Source organism: Muscardinus avellanarius (assembly GCF_963383645.1).
Source record: "Muscardinus avellanarius genome assembly, chromosome: 5".
Lineage (NCBI taxonomy): Eukaryota > Metazoa > Chordata > Mammalia > Rodentia > Gliridae > Muscardinus > Muscardinus avellanarius.
In genome coordinates, this window is record NC_137790.1 from 137,561,285 (window position 1) to 137,580,689 (window position 19,405).

The 19,405-nt window shown below is 41.2% G+C and overlaps 1 protein-coding gene across 3 annotated transcripts in view; it reads right to left on the reverse strand.

The window, feature by feature from the left end:
- DNAJC13 (DnaJ heat shock protein family (Hsp40) member C13) overlaps window positions 1–19,405 on the reverse strand; it is a gene marked incomplete at both ends in the record, with an annotated part of 100,082 nt that overhangs the window by 36,877 nt on the left and 43,800 nt on the right. For all 3 annotated transcript variants that reach the window (XM_080695770.1, XM_080695769.1, XM_080695768.1), the window contains 14 exons: window positions 1,448–1,583; window positions 2,964–3,042; window positions 4,020–4,135; window positions 5,011–5,212; window positions 6,772–6,926; window positions 8,681–8,726; window positions 9,906–10,060; window positions 11,664–11,748; window positions 13,024–13,226; window positions 14,057–14,161; window positions 16,235–16,336; window positions 17,862–17,924; window positions 18,994–19,153; window positions 19,240–19,343. In XM_080695770.1, coding sequence (XP_080551896.1) covers window positions 1,448–1,583; window positions 2,964–3,042; window positions 4,020–4,135; window positions 5,011–5,212; window positions 6,772–6,926; window positions 8,681–8,726; window positions 9,906–10,060; window positions 11,664–11,748; window positions 13,024–13,226; window positions 14,057–14,161; window positions 16,235–16,336; window positions 17,862–17,924; window positions 18,994–19,153; window positions 19,240–19,343 — 1,711 coding nt within the window. The remainder of the gene's footprint in view (window positions 1–1,447; window positions 1,584–2,963; window positions 3,043–4,019; window positions 4,136–5,010; window positions 5,213–6,771; window positions 6,927–8,680; window positions 8,727–9,905; window positions 10,061–11,663; window positions 11,749–13,023; window positions 13,227–14,056; window positions 14,162–16,234; window positions 16,337–17,861; window positions 17,925–18,993; window positions 19,154–19,239; window positions 19,344–19,405) is intronic.

The following is a 19,405-nucleotide window of genomic DNA, read 5'->3' on the forward strand; positions in this document are numbered from 1 at the left end:
AACTCCTACACCTCAACAGAGCATCTGATGTCGCCAACACGGTGCTGGCCTCCTGGGCTGCTACTGTTGGGACTACTGAGACACTAGAGCGAAGAACACGTGTGCCATTGGGCCTTGGCCATCGCCTCACAGCTACCCAAAGGCCCCACCTTCATGCTGGATACAAAATGTGTATCCAGCCTTCAACGGTGGCATACACAGCATGAGAGCCAGGGCTTCTGCTAAGCAAATGGCAGAACCCTAGCCCTGCAAGCTCCAGTCAAACTAGCCTTTTCTGTTGGTTTCAGTGAGCCAGCCTGACGCTGTCTTGTTGGAGCTGTGTCTCCCTTCCCAAGCGGGGCCACATTAAAGGCTCTGCCGCCTATGCATCTGTAGTCAAGTAGCCAGTTTTATTCCTCTGGCTATCAAGGCAAAGTTCTGGTGTCCAGTATCACTACCACAAGGGCCCTACTAAAGTGCTAGATTACCTTGTAACCCAACACCACACTACTCCACGGGCCCTGAGGGTCTTGAGAACTACAACAGCAAAGGAGAGACGTGAAAGAAAGGAGACAATCATTCGAAAAGTTCTACTGAGCACCTGCATGGGTGCGTGCATGCGTGCGCGCGTGTGTGTGTGTACTGGGGATTGAACCCAGAGGTATTCTACTTTTGTGCCACACCCTCAGCACTATTTTATTTTCATTTAGAATCAGGGTTTTGCTAAGTTGCTGAGGCTGGTCACAAACGCGATCTTTCCATCTCAGCCTCCCAAATCCTGGGAGTCCAGACCTGTATCACACCTGGCTTTACTGCTTTTTAAAAACCTGAACATTCCTGGTGTTTTCAATCTTCTGAGGCTTTTGAAGGTTAGACAGTCCTGGTTATATAAAAGAACTTAGGAGCAACATTAAATAATCCTTAGATTCTAGATACCATTTAACATATAAGATTTCATTTAAGATATTTGCTGCTAAAAAGCTAAACACAAAATTTAACAGTGTAATGCCACAGAACACAAATGTCATTCAGAAGGAAATAATGAGACCTTGTAATATTGGAACACACAGGTGAGAAGGGCAACATATATATGTAAAACACAATATTCTGGGTCTTTCTGTAGAAAATTGTTGTTTTCCTATATCAAAAAGATGATTCCAAGCCAGGTGTGATGGCATACACCTATAATCACGGTAGTTGGAAGGCTGAGACAGGAGGATCTCACAGGTTGGAGGAGTGACCAGTAACTCAGCAAAACCCTAACTCAAGATGAACTAAAATAGGCTGGTGGGTTAGCTCAGAGGTGCAATGCCCCTGTGTTCTATCTGCAGTACCAACAACAAGAAGCATGATGCCAATAATCTTTTGCTGTAATGTTCTAAATTGATTAGAATATGTTGTATAAAAAAGTGACATGGTAGCATTACCTGGATGCTAAGTTAAAATTTGTGGGTAACAGACGCCTTACCTTCTCTATGACGGTTGAAGAGGATGCTCTGGGTTTTCAGAATTAAAATTATATTCTCTGGGTCTGGTCCATCCACTATTTTTGTTGATTTGGTACATAAAAATTCATATGCTTTATTTACTTTTTCAAACATATCCTATATGTAACCAAAAATAGTTAAAGTTTAACTTGGATTATTTCAAATCACAACTGTTGGTGTATAGTTGACCAATAACTTACTTAGTTGTTATTTTACCTTCCACTTTAAGGGAATCATTCCAACTGTAATCTAGCTGGTGTACTGTTAAAGGTAATACTATTTTTTTTCTGTCCAACTAGCTATGCAATGATCTCAACAGTGCAAGCACCAGGACCTGTCGCATCCTCAGAAGAGCCCTGCAAGGCGTGCACAGGCCCTCCCCGCGTTCACAGCAGGTGCTGCAGCTCCCACATGGTAGGACTGGCCTGGAGTCGGCTGCGGGCCCGCCAGGCCCTCCTCGCCCGCACCCTCACTGTGCGTGTCCGTTACGCACGCTGATCTGCCTGCTGGTTCTCTGTCAGCTGCACACTGCTTTCTAAGCATCTTTATGGAGTGTTTTAATAACTAATAGCTTAAGTCCTGCAATAATAACTTGTTCTAAACTTTCTTCCTATCTTGATATTTTCCCCCTCTCATTGAATGCGTTTCTAGGGAGCTCTCAAAAACATGAGAAAGAACTCCAGGTTTTGATAAAAAGTGGCATCTTTTCAATGTCAAGTCTTCCTGTTCAGGAATACTGTTTCCAATAAGAAAACTGACCTAAAATCAGTGAAAATTATCCCCAAGTTTCCCTCAACAGATGACTACTTTCAGTGGTTCCAATGTCATTTTATCATTTATGAATTCTCACTGGACAAAGTGGGGTCAGAGAATGCTAGCAGCAAATGACTTAAAATCTAACAAATTTTCTACTTTTTATTTATTTGGTACTGGGGATTAAACCAAAGGGCATTCTACTTCTGAGCCACACCCCCAGCCCTTTTTATTTCTTATTCTGAAACAGGGTCTTGCTAGGTTACTGAGAGTCTCACTACAGTACTGAGGCTGGCCTCAAACCAGTGATCCTGTCTCAGCCTCCCAAGTATTGGGAATACAGGCATACACCACCATGCCTGGTTCAAATTTTCCACTTCTACACGTAGAATTATATGCAGTTTGCTGTCATTAGAAAAATATAAGTTACTGAAAGCACTCTAGATGGCAAATGGCATTACCTACAGACATTCCTGACTTTTAATTATGGTCATGACTGCCCCATTAGAGTCAACTCTCAAACAGACAGATATGGGTATGGATAGAGAATAAATAGGAAGACCCTCTGTATACTGAGAGAGGACTGTTCACACACAAAACTGGGCATGCAGCTAGAAGTTTATTAAATATCCACCCAGCCTGTATTATGAGGCAGATATTAGCAGAGACGGGTATATTTTCTCTTTCTAAATAATAGCAGAGCGAGAAGTCCACCCCAAAGCCCACCCCAGAGGCAGTACATACCCTCCCCTCTGGGTTCTTATCAGGGTGGTACTTCTGTGCAAGTCTGAAGTACGCTTTTCTAATCTTGCTCTCATCGTGCCTGTTAAAAAAAAATTGCCTTATGAATAAAGTAAGAAATGAGAAAAAAATCTATATAATCATCTAAAGTGTTTTAAAATTTTTTACTTATATCAGGAGTTATGTGATCATATATTAGGTATCAAATTAAATCCAGTAAAAAAATAAATATATATATATATATATTATTTTTTTTTGGGGGGTGGTACTGGGGTTCCTGGAAGCCCTTCTACCTCCAGGCTACACTCCCAGACCTACTTTATACTTTTTTTAATTTGGAAATAGGGTTTCTTGAGCCAGCGCAGCTGGCTTCGAACCTGAGTGATCCTCCTGTGTCCGCTTCCCAAGCGTGGGGATTACAAGCGTGCATCACCATGCCTGGCCTTATGTGTTATTTTTACACGTGAAAGATAAAACCTAAAAGTTCCCTCTACATGGCTATCATTCATTTTAAATTATAAAGTCACATTTGAGATCCAAAGAACTAAGAAATGTATTTTTAAGCCCACTAATTTGTCCAAGTGTTCAAAATGCCAATTTAAAACCTTTTAATTCCAAGATACTGTCAGTATTGCCAAAATGTACAACAATTTTAGTCTGTACTTAGAAAATGCCTTTTAAACCACTTTTGTTTAACATAGCTACTCTACTATAAAACTTCACTGATGATTACTACGGCCAATCTGTGTTCTTTTTTGACGTGTGACTTAGGGTCCTAGGCACACTGCTGTCAAATCTCTTCCTCATAACAGAAGTTGCAAGAGGAAAACCAATACGTGAGTGAAAGCCAAGCGCCAGGCGACAGTGCCCGCACTCTGCAGATGGACTTTAACTAGTAAGAACAATGCCGTCTAGTTAGCAGATCTGTAGTACATAAAAGTCACATACAGACAGTTCTGTTTGTTACCCTCATAGGCCTCGCTATAAATAGATAAAAGTACTGAAATGGCTGGTTCAAATACAGTTTGTGGTTGACGCTAGTATTTGTAAGGAACTCACGGTCCCTGTCCCTGAGGCAGATTAAGCACTTCATAGGCATCCTCTACGGACATCATGGGTGGCTTCTTCTCTACTTCCTTCTTCCAAGCGTCGAGGGTATCTTTCAGAAGCTTAACCTTACAGACAGAGGATAAAGATTTGTATCTACTCAAGCAAAACTATTTTCGAATATAACCTTTAAATTATAGAATACTTGCATTGTATTTATTTCATTAAATCAGCATGTCTGGTCTATCTAATCAACAGCTTTCTGACATACAAAGAGCTTAAAACCACCTTCTTCACACTGTTACATAGCTAGGTAGTAAGATGTGTTTCTAGGGTGCCTGGACAGGGAGACAGCACAGTGTTATACAAGCAGGCAGTGGTGCTTACTGCCTTGCAGGTCTAGAGCCAGGGACTGCGCTTGCATAAATTCTCATTCTCACCACAACCACCATAGGTGGCTGCCGTTATTACCATCACCACTATTTTAGAGACGAGAACTGAGGCTTGGAGGAATCAGGCAGTGTAGTGAATGTTAAATAGTACTATTAATGGCCAAACTGAAATTCCATCTCAGACTGCCGAACCCACCCTCAGGAGCTCAGTCATCAACGTGAAGACCAGCTCTGCCAGCTTAGAGCTCCTGGCCTTGCCCTATGCGTGGCGTCATGCTCCCGGCATGCCATACACATGACATCACGCTCCCAGAGCTCCTGGCCTTGCCGTATGTGTGACATCACGCTCCTGGAGCTTCCAGCCTTGCCGTATGCGTGACGTCGTGCTCGCCTGGTCTGTCACACAGATCCAGTTTGCCAGGTTCTTAATACTCCTTTAGAAAATTACCTTTCATTTGGAGCTATATCCAAGTATACTGACTAACACAGTGCTTCCGTAAGAGGGAATATTTAAAGAAATCGTTATTCATTTTATCACAGGAAAGAAAACTACCCAGAAGTGAGTAGAGGCTGCTTTTTGGTTTGAGAAGGCACAAACTGAACTAACTTACCGGGTCTTTAATTGGCCAATCTGGAAAACGGAGTGTATCACAAAGTTGTTTGAGGTAATAAATATTACAGAACAGTTCATTCTCTAGCTGTGGGTAGTTGATGACTGGGATGGGACAATACTGATAAAGTGCTCGTGTGTTACTCTGAAGACGAGGTGTGAAATCAGCCAGATGGGCAGCAATCTTCTCTATCATGAGGCGCCTGTAATAAGAAACCTCCATTCAAGCATTCTGAAGGGCTGTCTTACTTAAGAGAGGTGCCTAAGGCAGGTAATCATGGAAGACCGTTATATTTACCTTCTTTAGGGTAACTTAATATTGGCCTAAAATGAGAGCAAAAAGGATGGTACTCAGGGTTTTCTAATCTTATTGTATGAAAATACTCAGTAGAAATAAACATGTCTATAATACCTTTATGTTAAAAAAGAGAGAAAAAGAGTGATATGCTAAGTGATATCCTATATTAAAAAAAAAAACAGCGACTATGCGGGTCCATGGAATGATGCCTGAAGACATAGCCAGAAGCCCCACACTAGCTGTCACCGAGGAGCTCACTCAGGACATTAAATTTACTTGATTTGGTCAGTGCAGAGAGATGTGTCATTTAGATGGGGACTCAGCCAACCTTAGAAGAAAAACACTACACTAAAAACCTATCTTGGCAATTTATTCATATTCCTAATATATTTATTTTATTTTATTGTGTGGTACTGGGGATGGAACCCAGGGGCATTCGACCTCCGAGCTATACCCCCTGCCCTATTTTTTATTCTTTATTTTGAAACAGGGTCTCACTGAGTTGCTGATGGCCTAAGTAGCTGAGGCTGTCCTTGAACCACGATCTTCCTGTCTCCACTTCCCGAATGCTGGGATTACAAGAGTGCGCCATCACACCCGGCTCTATTCCTAATATATTTTCCTAATAAAAAATATGACTCATATAGAACATATGAAAACTAGTAGCCAGAATATGACAGGTCTACACAGGTCGCCGCCCTAGACGTGCAGCAACAGCCAGCAGGTGGCAGGGAGAAGTGAGTTGGGCTGGATCGATCCCATCTAGCCAGGCACAAGCAGGGCTGCCTCCTGCACAGCCTGGCGGGCCTCTCCTTTCACTGTGCTTCCACAGGTTTCTCCTACGGCATTTCCTTCTTAGTAAGGACATTCCTTAGGAATGCAAACTCCTAGTGAATGTCAAATGTGCTAGTGAGGAAGCCCTCCTCCTGCAGTTATTCTGGGTCTCTCTGGTTTGATCCAGTCTATGAGGGCATGGTTTTTAGTCAGTGGAGTACAATCCTATTTCCAAACACCCAAGAGGTGTGCTTGGATTTTATCTCTATATATGCCCACATATATATTTCAGTTCAATGCCTACATTCTTACAAGCTCACTGGTATTAGGAGGCCATACTCTTACTAAAAGCTCTATTAGGGTAAGAGTAGTTTTGTCAAATCTTATTAGAACAGAAAACAGTTTAAGGCCTCGGCAAACCCATCACTTGTTTTGGAACCGAGTGTGGTCGTCACATACTGGCAAGGTGAGAGCTGAATAGCCCTGCGGGTGCGCAGTGGGGTCAAGCAGCAGCAGAGCCCAGCGGGCGCCACAGTGGGGCTGGGTGGTGGGGCTGGGCGGGTGTGCAGGGGACCAGGCGGCAGCAGAGCCCAACGGGTGCCGCAGTGGGGCTGGGTGGTGGGATTGGGTGGGTGCGCAGGGGGCCAGGCGGCAGCAGAGCCTGAGGGCCGCAGCCCTCCATCCGCTCACCTCATCTCGCTGCTCCACATCGCTTCTGGGGTATCAAATTCCCCGAGAAAAATCTCAGAAAACTTCTCAGGTTCGTAATTTTCTAAGTAACACACCATTGCTTCGGGTAGGATGTGCCCAAGAATACTTCTCTGAAAAATATCTTGTCCTTTTGTCTTTAAAACAAAACAAAATACAGTGGGAAGCACTTAAGTGACCAGATGAGTCAACTGGGACCAAAACAGTTCAGAGGAGCGCACAGGGTGTGAGACCAGAGCCAGGGGAGCTCGGCGTGGGAGTCCGGCAAGGGGCCTGCGGGCCTGCACCCGGGCAGAGCTGTGGCCCACCCTGGCAGGCCTGCCTCCTTGCTCTGGGGCTGCCACCAGGGCCACCCAGGAGGGCCTGGGCACACGGGCCACAGGGCAGACACCTTGGAGCGGCTGCCAAGATCCACGCACAGGCACCGCACACAACTCTCAGCTATAGTGCCCACCTGTGCTGCCGCTTCTACTTTAAAAAACTAGCACAGCCACAAGATTGGAAAGATCTCTCTCTCTCTCTCTTTTTTATTGGTACTGGGGCTTAAACCCAGGCATTCTACCTGTGAGTGATATTTTATCATTATTATTATTATTATTATCATTATTTTATTTATCATCATCATCATCATCATCATCATCATCATTATTATTATTTTGGTGGTACTGGAGTTCCTGGAAGCCCTTCTACCTCCGGGCTACAGTCCCAGCCCTATTTTTTTATATTTTTATTTGGAAACAGGGTCTCTTAAGCCAGCATGGCTGGCTCCGAACCTGTGCGATCCTCCTGTCTCCGCCTCCCAATCATGGGGATTACAAGCGTGCACCACCACGCCCAGCATCATTATTTATTTTAAAATAGGATCTTCCTAAATTGCTGAGGCTGGTCGCAAACCTGCAGTCCTCCTGTCTCAGTCTCACAAGTATCGAGATTGCAGGACTGTGCCACCACATTCAGCTTCTTAAAGAGGCTACCCTGATGAAATGTGATTAGGATTTAGATGGACAATTTCTATTCAAAGTAATTATAATTAAGTGTATTGAGTAGTCCATATTCTCTGGCTGGCCAAATGAAATCAGGCTAATAATCAAATTTGTGGTACTAGGGACTGAGCCCAGGGGCATGCTACTTCTGAGGGACACCCCAGTTCTATTTTATTCTTTATTTTGGAACAAGGGCTCAGTGAGTTTCAGAGGACCTCACTAAGTTCCTGAGGCCGGCAACAAACCAGCGATCCTTCTGTCTCAGCCTCCCAACTGCTGGGATTACAAGCGTGTGCCACCACACCTGGCTTATGATGCCAAAATTTTAAGTTCGTTTATTTCCTTGATGAAAATAAAATGTTAATGACTATAAATGCTTTTCTTAGTTTTTTCTAAACATGAGGGTAAAACCCAAACAACTTGGTTTTACCTATTGATGCAAAGACAAATTAGGAGATAAAAATTTTCAGGCATTTTGCTCATAAAATAATGAATTCACTGTTAAACTTTTGGGTAAAGAGAATTGTTCTAGATGGGCATGGAGACACACGCTGAGGACTGAACCCAGGGGCAGAAACTCCAAGCTACGCTCCCAGTCGTTTTTATTTAGGAGGCTGTGAGATGGAGCTATATAATGAAATCATTACAAAAATCATCCAGTAGTCTTTTAGTTAAAGGAGAACATTTATGGGATTTCTGTATAATTCATAGCTTCAATTTCAATATAATGGGGGTTTACTCGTTTAAAAGAGTTAGCTCAGTTTCTACACGCCACGTGCTGTAAAGATGAAAAGAAAATCCAAAACAATAAAACAGCACCTGCCCTCAAGCACTTATAATCTAGTAAACCTCCATGGCTCAGGGAGCCTCACACTGTGTCAGGTATGTAGAGGATTAATCTGGCTTACCTCCTCTGACTTGAAAGCCTGTTGGGTATGTGTGTACTTCAAAAACCTAGAAAGAAAACAGATCTGTCAGACAACGTGTAGATTTAGTGCTTAGGTCTCTAAGGTCTAGATCTCAGTGGGCGTGGAGGTACATCCCTGCAGTCCCAGAAGTTGCGAGGTGGAGACGGCAGGTTCATGGCTGGTCTCGGCAATTTAGATCCTATTTCAGAATAAAAAATAGTAAGGGCTGAGGAGTACTTGGGAGGCTGAGACAGGAGGATTGGGGGTTCACAGGCAGCCTCAGCAACTTAGTGAGACCTTGTTTCAAAATAAAAATTAAAATAGGCCTGGGAGTATAGTCAGAGGTAGAATACTCCCAAGGATAATCCCTAGTGCCACACACTAAATAAATAAATAAATAAATAGGGCTATAGCTCAGAGGCAGAATGCCCCTGGGGTCAATTCCCAGTGCCACTAAATACACACATATGTACATACGTACATACATAATAAATAAATAAATATAAAGGGCTAGGGGTATAGTTAAGAGGTAGAATGCCCCTGGCTTCAATTCCCAGTACCCCTCCCCCCAAAAAAGGCTAGATCTCTTACAGATTAAAAAACCCAAAAAGGAATCTTATAAATCTATTTTATCAAAATATATTTCATATGTGATTAAGGCAATAATTTAAATGTTCTCGAAAGATATTTTTTGTTTTGGTACTGAGATTGAACCCAGGGGCAGGAACTCCATGCTATACTCCCAGTCCTTTTTGTTTTGAAACAAAGTCTTACTAAGGTGCTGAGGCTGGCCTCAAACCTGCAATCCCCATGTCTCAACCTCCTAAGTGCTGGGACAAAGTCAGAGACACGGGCATGATCCACTGCACCTGGTTTGGAAAAACTTTTAATATGTGTTCCTAATAAGCCTAAGAAGCAATATAAAAAATTACTCGTTTTTTAAAAAAAGAAAATGTAAATGCGCTTATACATATAAACAGTTTTATTAGAACACATATTAAAATCCTAGATGATAAAATTCCTATATTGGATGTGGTGAAGTGGTACAATTCTGAGTAACCCTCCCCCCACCCATCTATTCCTGAATGATCAGACAAGTATAGTAAGGTGGTTTTAGGATGAGAAATTAAACAAAAGCAATGATACATGCACAGAAGTTCAATGATGTAAGTGTGCCCACAGGTAATTCAATGAATTTAAAAGACAGTACCCTCAAGGTCCTTACCGAGCGACAGGAAGCACATTGGAACCTGTGTACATCATGATAAAGAAAAACACTCCGCTCAGGTAGAGCCGAGGTAACTGCGGGTTGTCCTGCATGACGTGGGATAACAAAATGGCGACCTTTTCCACAAGAATAGGGTCAAAGGTCAGCAGGAGCTGGAAGGGAATCCAGTGTTGAGGTTAGCAAGTCATAAAAGGCGTCAAATATCCTCATTTACTTTACGTATGTTAGTTCATGTGCTTAGATTATAGCTTCTTATGTAAGTTTTAAAATAAAAATCCAGACTTAAATCAGACTTGAAAATGATTCATTCAACAACATTTAGGGCAGAGATACTAAATGATCAATGAAGAACTGACTAAAATGTACTCAGAAAAATCCCAAATGTGCCTGAAGGTAGTTTTGTCGTGATGTTACAGGTAAAACTGCCCCCTGTTGGAGAATCTTCCTGAAGGGCCTTTTCTGTTAAGAACAACCAGAAAGCCAGCCACAGGATGGTTCCGTTTCAGTTCAGTGGAGCTGACACAGAAACCCCCAGAATGCTCTGTGAGGACTCAAGGAGCCGGAGTGAAACGGCACCCGAGAGCAGCTCTCGAGGTGCTCCCGGGAGAGCGCACAGGCCTGCAGCGCCCGGCAGAACAGGACCCTGGGAACTGGGCTAGACACACTGAAGAGAGAGATGGACACCATGGTCAGGAATCTGGGTGAGAAAAGTCATGCAGAATTGCTATGAACAAGCACTGATAAACACACTGAAAAAGTTTATCCATGAAACGTAACAAGGATGGTTTCTCAATTTTCTTCAAGCACTTGCCTCCAAAGAAACTCCGATTTTGAGTCAAATGCCACCAGAAAAACAGCAACAACGCAAAATGTTAAGTACTTGTGCCAGATCAGAGCGCCCAAGTCACAGACACAGATGTCGGAAGGAAGAACTACATATCTTCTATGTAAATTACTTATATTTCTTTTTTTTTGGTACTGGGGTTCCTAGAAGCCCTTCTACCTCTGGCTACACTCCCACGGGCTACACTCCCAAACCTATTTTTATACTTTTTGTTATGTGGAAACAGGGTCTATTAAGCCAGCGCGGCTGGCTTCGAACCTGCACGATCCTCCTGTCTCTGCCTCCCAAGCGCGGGGATTACAAGTGTGCGCCACCACGCCCGGCTAAATCACTCATATTTCAGCCAGGCGTGCTTCCCAGCGCTCTGCCACCATCACCTGCACCACGATCCGGAGGAAAGCACCTTCCGCTTATCACAACAGTGTGATCGCAAGGATGACTAATACATAGACCCTCTGAGTTAGTAACTCTGGGACCTGGAGACTTCACATGTTTAGGCTCCTGGACATACAACCTTCCACAGCATATTCAGAATACCAACTCAATTAAGAAGGAGTGAAATAAATGTTAAATCAGAGTCCAAGCTTCTTGAAAACGAAGTAATTTATGGTAAAATAATGAGGACTCATTATTAAAATATCATTCCTAAACTGGGAGTGGTGGTACATGCTTTAATCCCAGTACTTGGGAGGTTGAGTCAGGAGATCGCAGGTTCAAAGCCAGCCTCTGCTACTTGCAAGGCCCTCCACAGCTTAGTGAGACACTGTTTCAAAATAAAAAATAATATAGGGCTGGAGGTGTCTCAGAGGTAGAATGCCCCTATGTTCAATCCCCAGTACCAGCAAAATAAATCAAAACAAAAGATAAAAGAAAGCTCTCACTGCTGGTTTGGCGACACAGAAGCAACTCACCTGAATAACATGTGGAAGGCACGTGCTGTCTGACAGCAGCCTTTTCACCCTGGGCAAAGGCCGGATGATGGCGTTATCCTGATCCCTAGGAAACATTTAATACGGGTCAACATTTAGTATACTTACGCAAATGTGTATGTTCACATCAATCTACCAGGCATGAAGCAGGTTACCTTACTTTTTGTTAATGAAGACTAAGCTCTCAACAGCTGGGAGCATGATTAGGTATTTTGGTTTAAATCTACTTGGCTGCTTAATATGACTTCTTTTCCTTCCACAAGATTTCCTTGCAAAACAGTACCCTAGAAGAGCCAAAGACTCTTATTTACTATTTAATTGATTCAACTTTGTGCTGTCCAACACACTGCAAGTGGACAGTTCCCCCAAAGGGCCTATCAAGTTCTATAACATTAACCTAAACCTTATCTAGAATCAGCATTTTCCAAATACAGGCTTATTTTTAATGCTGTCTTGTTTCTAATGTCTATTTAAATGGTTCTGAGTCTAGTCTGATCTTTGAAGACAAAGGGAACCATGACTACCTCAAGCTACAATGTGACATTTTCACACTAATTTCCACAACAAGTCATCAGTGGTATAGTAACATTATATATATTGTTACTATACATATTTATAGTAAATTACATATATGTAATTTACTATATATGCAAATTATATGTATGCAAATATTTTGTAAGGAATGAGTTCTATGCCAGAGTTATAATTGTGACTATCACAGAGAATAAATCCTCACCTTCGCTAGTCAAGTGGGGCAAGTCGTGGGCCTAGAATCACCTGCCCCACCAGGGTGGTTAACACGACAGGCCAGGGGCTGGCACTCGCCCTGTTTTAAAATATTCATACCCAATTCACGTGAACATTGTTACCGCTGCTGGCGTATAGCTGGGTCTCAGTGTTGTATCATTTGACTTTTCCCCTAGAAGACTGCTTTTTAGCTACTTTATCAATGTAACTTGCAAAATATTTCTTCATAACTGTTTCAAATAGTTTTTTTTAATTTTTATTGGTGTATTATATTCATACATCATATTGGGGTAAAAAACTTGTGTGTACATACATGTACACATCACTGATTTAACCCCTACCCAATTCCCACCCCAGTCCCTCCCCGTCCGTCCTTCCCTTTCTTGGCTTAGTGGTTGACTTCGATATGTTTAAGAACATTGTCAAATAGTTCTTAAGGCCAAAGCAGCACCCTCTAAGGCCACAAGTAGGACATCTTTGCTTTAAATTACCAGAGTAATCCCATGATGTTACTGAGGAAGTACCCATACATATGAGGAAAGCAAAGTGTCATGGAGTCCCTGTATTAACCATGAAAACACTAATTACATTTTACCTGCTTGGAAAATATCCACACATTGTGATCAACATGTTCAAAATCAGAGTAGCAAGGTCAGTTTCATTCAGCACAGCCTGTCCACTGGCTAACAGACACCACTTAAGTTGCGGTATTGCCTGAAGGGGTCGCCATCCATCCATGCCCTGAGCCCAGCATCTGGTTTTTGCATTTAACATTCCTTTGGTCCATAATTCTTGCATCTTAATTGATGGAAGACATCATTATTACAGACAGACAAAATAAAATGGAAAACCTGTCAATGTTTCCTGTATTATGGTGGATACACTGGAAATAGTAATATAGTACGAAGTAAACACACAAGTTCACTATTTAAAAAAATAAGTTTTTGTTGATAGGCTATCAAGAACCAATTTGGCTAAAAATATAAGAAAAATAACCATTTAATTCATCAATCACAGAATATAAGAACACTAGAAAGAGTAAAAGTGGTAGGCAGAGTGGAAAATGATCATATGTAAGAGCAGAAGGCCTGGTCCTCTATAAAACCACTTTGGCCAAATTCCAGCTAACCCTGGGAGGCTGCAGATGGAAGGATGGAATCAGCTATCACAGATGAAGAGGAAACTGCCCCAGCTATGGACACAACCAAGACTCAGTGAATCAGAGGGTGGACATGGAACTTAACTGCTCCTCTCATGGGAACATTAGTGACACGGTTACTAAGATAGAACGCAGAACAGTGGTAGAGCACTTGCGCACACACGCAAGGTTCAACCCCAGCAAAGGAGGAAAAGATGATGACTGCTACTATATAAAATTCATAAAAAACCTGAGCGTTCCCTCCAGAACAATAGCTTTAAAGTGAGGTTTGAAGACACGACTTTGTATGCATGTGAGGTTCTCTAGAAAGTGCAATCCTTCATGGGGGAGTGAAGGTATAGCACCCCAGAGCTGGTGAGAGCAATCTGAGCCGTTTTTGACACATTACACATCTGTGTGTGTGTGTCTCAGAGAAGTGGAGACTGTCACGAGGTCTCCTTGCTCCTCTGAGTTGGAACACGACACGCACCTCATGGAACCCATACGGGCCGCTCCTCTCTTTGTCGGCGTTGCCAAAGTACCATTCCTTCTCACTCTCCCTCTTCATGTCTGGAGCAGCTTCGATGACATTGCTCTAGGTATTAAAAAGGCTTGAGTTATTTTCCAAAGCCGAAATAGAGAAGATGCATGTCAAAAACCAACGTTTTAGGGATTTATATCTCTTGAGGAAAGACAAGAAATTTTATGTGACCTTAAGAGTTAAAGATTAGATGCCAGCCAGGCGTGGTGGCACAGGCTTGTAATCCCAGCATTCGGGAGGCTGAGACCTGAGGATCGCGGTTGGCGGACAGCCTCAGCTACTTAGTGAGGCCCTCTGCAACTCAGTGAGACCCTGTTTCAAACTAAAGAATAAAAATAGGGCAGGGGATGTGGCTTGGAGGTCAAATGCCCCTGGGTTCCATCTCCAGACCCGCAAAAAGAAAAAAAAGAAAAAAAAAATTAAAGATTAGATGCCTAACCTAACAGTTAAAAAAGAAAAGGCTATTTCCTTAGTAATATGCAATTAAAGAAAATGGTTTCCTAAATTCACTTAGTAACCTAAATTAAATTCAATTTGTCTACATTCCATATGATCATTAATAAGGCCTCAGGACACTAAAACTCTAGTAGCAAGAAATACTGCAAAGAGTTACATAAATATACAAATACCAATAAACCGTATGCTCAAAATATCAAAGTTCTTTTGGAGAAAAACTCACTCTAACAAGTTTCAATAAGCACCTGTAATCAAAGAGCTGAAGTGCTAACTGGAAAGTTTTAGAGGTTTTAAATACTTCGCTTCAATCTGTTACCCTAAACTGCATTAAGTTTATTCAAAAGCTGTCTTCTACATATTTAGATTTGTTCTAAAGGTTTCTCCATACGTGGAGAACAGTAACCTAACTTGATGCACAAATATACCCTGATAACAAGTTACTGAGTCTCAGCCAATCACAGCTCGTAAATGAGCTAGCCAATTGTTGGGATGTGTTCAAATGAGACAGATGCAAGCTATAACCAGCCCAGCTGTTTCTGCAGCCGACTTCCACTTTCAGTATGTTACTTCCTTTCCCCTGGCTTTAAGTATAATCCGCCTATGTGGTGGGGCACGGAATTCTGCACCATTTTTGGTCCAGACTGTCACCCAATTCCAGAATCAACAATAACACCAATTAAGATTTTCAAAACTAGATTTGCTATAATTTTCTCTTTTAACGCCCCAGATAATTCTTAAAATTTTCCCTATCAATGTTTTATGAGGATAGAATTGTATGTAGTTGGCCTATTTTATCATAACAGTTTTGAAACACCCCTTGGCTATGAGCTTTCAGTTGGACTCCTCCAGAGGGCACAGCCGGGTGCCTAGGAGCAGAGTTCTGAGCGCTCACTCGGGCTGTCAACTGTGGGGCGCCTTCGGCCATCTACTTGCCCTCGATGGCCCTTGGTCTCCTCATTGTTAAATAGATGGCAAAATGATGGCAACCGACTCCTGAGGCTGGGGATTTACAGAACAAGTGCATTATGTATCCGAGGACAGCAACTGACACACTCTAATGGTGTACTAGCGAGCACTGTGATTAGTATTCATAGCTGCTGACAGAAAATGCCATATTCTAAATATGTACATAGCACTTTTAATCACATGTAAGACAAAAATCAAATGTGATACATTTCCTATAATTAAACAAATATAAACCAAAAATTATATTTAAAAAAAAAAACCTCCAATGAGCTAAGGGCAGGGCGCTTTACCACCTCAGTATAAGAAAAGGCCTTTCAGCTGCCCGGCAGCTATTTCTTGGCTGGTTTCAATAAGGCCTGATTTCTTAGGACAAAGCACATCCCCAGAGCGTATCAATGCTGAGTACTAGCTACATATTTGGTAAACTGAGTTTAAATCAATTTTCACTGGCTCAAAATAAGCCGCATTAAAAATGCAGCTACTTTCGCAAACAAAAGACACTGCAAATTAAGCTGGACCACTGCTGTCCATCTCGGACTGTCCTTGCGGTGATTACACTGCTCTGGTGTGGATTACTCTATCAGGCGGTAGCACTACCAGTCACTGGAGAAATACTTACTGACTGTACCTACTGACACACTTTGAGCTTCCTTTGACTTTTTTGACCTGAAATGATATTCAAAGAACCTACACAAGGATACATACTTGCAGGGGTACTGTAGCTCGGCTCACATGCAGATGTGCAAGGGTAAGCAGGTCAACAAGGATTCGAATTCCATTTGAATCCATGAGATCTTTAACATTTTTCTGGAAGAGGAAAAGATTTATTTTTACATACTCTAAAGCCTTTCTGTTCGATAGATACTGCTATCTGAAAGATTCTCAAAGAGGAGACTGCTTGGAGTTTCTTTGGAAATGATTGGTATATAACAGGTATTACTTGGTATTTTCAGGATTTTGTCCTCCAGAAACATAAATTAGGCTGGGCGTGGTGGTGCACGCTTGTAATCCCCGTGCCTGGGAGGCTGAGACAGGAGGATTGCACGGGTTCAAAGCCAGGCTCAGCTACTTCGTGAGGCTCTCAGCAACTCAGTGAGACCCTGTTTCCAAATAAAGTATAAAATAGGTCTGGGAATGTAATGTAGCCAGGAGGTAGAAAAGCCCCTGGGTTCCACCCCCAGTACCACAAAAAAAAAAAAAAAAAAAAAAAAAAAAAAACCAGAAACATAAATTAGGTAGAGCAAAAGGACAAAAATATGATATAATGGGATCAAAACAAGAATTTCTACTTAAATACGTTTTAAGCACACACACAAATCCCACAATTAAACAAAAATATAAAAAATTAAAGAGTGGTATTATAAAATTCTGGTTCTAAAGTTATCTACCCAAGGATTTTTGTTAAACTTTCTATAATCAGAAATAAAATGTTATGTTAATTTCTTTTAATGTTCCAGCCTGTTTTTGCACATTAATTAATTGATTGATTGATTTATGCTACTGGGGGTAGAAACCAGGGGCTTTTCTACCTCTAGGCTACACTCACAGGCCTATTTTATACTTTATTTGGAAAGAGGGTCTCATTAAGTTGTTGAGAGCCTCACTAAGTAGCTGAGGCTGGCTTCGAACCTGTGAGATCCTCCTGTCTCAGCCTCCCAAGCGCTGGGATTACGAGCATGCGCCACCACGTCTGGCTATTTTTTTGCACATTTAAATAAAACTAATAATTTCTCAGAAGTTAGGAAGAGACATTATCTAAATTAAAACTTCTAAGAAATTATTCTTACTACTAAAATGTGAATAAAACTAGGGAAATTGGTATTAGTATCAAAATTTTAAGACATAAAAATCTGCTTAACTTCATTTCCAGATCATATATTGGGAACCAATGTTATATATTACAACCACAAATTCTTTATGTTAGAAACATCTTTAAAAAGAAACACCGAGAAAAATGACTCCTCATTCTATATATTCAAATTATTTTTATCATCAAAATGATTTTTTGATGAATTAAAACCTCCTCATTTTAATTCTGGCATTTGTCCTACTTAAAACTTAATCCTAAAGGAAAAATCACCTCCTAATGTTGCTCCTCACTACTCTGCATTCAGAATTTGATTATCATTAGTTTCTCTGGCAACTGTAATATCAGGGCAGACTACTCAGAGAATATTGGCAAAAACTTTTCTCTCAAAAAGTTTAAAGCACTCAATTTTTTATCTAAAAAGAAGATTAAAAGAGGATCATCTCTGGATAATTAACTCAGTGGTAAGCTGGGACATGCTCCCGCGACCTGGACGAGTAAGGTAGGTGTGCACAAATACTGTACCTTATTAAGAATCAACTTGTTTAGGAAGAGGATCAACCTATCTCGTTCAAGTTTATCTGTGCACTATTGAAACAAATAAGAATGCAATCAGAAGGGAATAGAAACACAAATTAAAACATTACAGCCACTTCACACATCAACCAACTGCTCGTAAGAAATAGGTCATCTTTTAAAGAAAGAGAAAATCATAGAATTCTGTCAATATTGCAATTCCTCAATGTCTTACACAATCTCCATAATTTTCAATAACTTACCTATCACTCTAAAAAGGCTGATTTTCTAAAGTCATTAAGCAGATTGATGTATAGCTTTAAGAAAATATGTAAAATTGGAAATACAATATACTCTTGAATTAAAATTTCTAAAGAACTGGTAGGTGATGTGCCACCTAAATGAACATAAACAAGAAAGAAAAACAAATCTGCTTAAAATACAAATGGCTTGCCACAGTCCTCAATCTCACTAGAATACGAACAAATTAGAACTCAAAAGTGCAGTTTGATTTAGAAATAAACAATAAGGATTCTGTCTTCATTACTTTACTTTCTACATGTCTTGTTATGTTAACCAGAACCGCTTTTCTAATGTACAAAGCACGTTTCTAATTGTGCGTCTAGCAAGTACAGATGGCTATTTTGAAAATTGGCAAAGTGGTTCTCTCTAAAGCAGTTCACTGAAGTTTAAACTGTCCAGTGTAAGTAGAACATAAACACAGACGAAGGAATGAAGCGAGTCCTCTGCAGCTAACAGGTGACGCTCGAATGTGCTGTCACATGAGTGGATCCGTCTGTCCTCCCCGCCGTCCTCATGTGTTATAAAGCATATGCCAAGATTCTGTTTTTTGGATTATCACTGTCATTATAAAAACGTTTACTAATTTTACACTTTTATGTTTGATATGTTAGTACCACTTGCTATTTTTTCAAAATGGAAAACAAAACTTACACACTACTTTTAGATTAGAAGCCACTATTTCTTTTATACATCTGTCCAGTTCATTCACATTTAAACTTAAAAGATTGGCAAATAGATCACTAAAGTTGCTCAAAAGCAGCAACTGAACACAATACAGTGTCAAGGACAAATATCAAAATGGCACATCGACCAGGAGGCTCCGTAGACGCTGACTCACCCTCTCTAACATTCCAATGATGTATCTCGTGTCTGTAAAAGGGCCGATTTCTTCATGACATCTGCCGTAAACAATCGCAAGGGCTTGTAAACATAAACACTTCATGTTGACTTTTGGAGTTAACAGGAAGCGATGATAGAGCTCATTGAAAAATTCATACCTAGATTAAAAAAAAAAGTTCATTAACAGAAATAGCCACAGAAACCAAAAGTAAAACAAACACTAGAGATGTGAAGAGCGGCTCACGATCTCTTAATCGACCCGCTCTCCTCAGTCTCGTCTTCCTCCAGCAGTAACCGCAGGTAATAGTCTCCTATTTTGATTTCCTCTGCCAGGCACTCATACTTGACCTTCATTAATAAAAACAAATTATGTTATTTTAGTTTACAAAAGACGTTTGGCATTTTCTGCA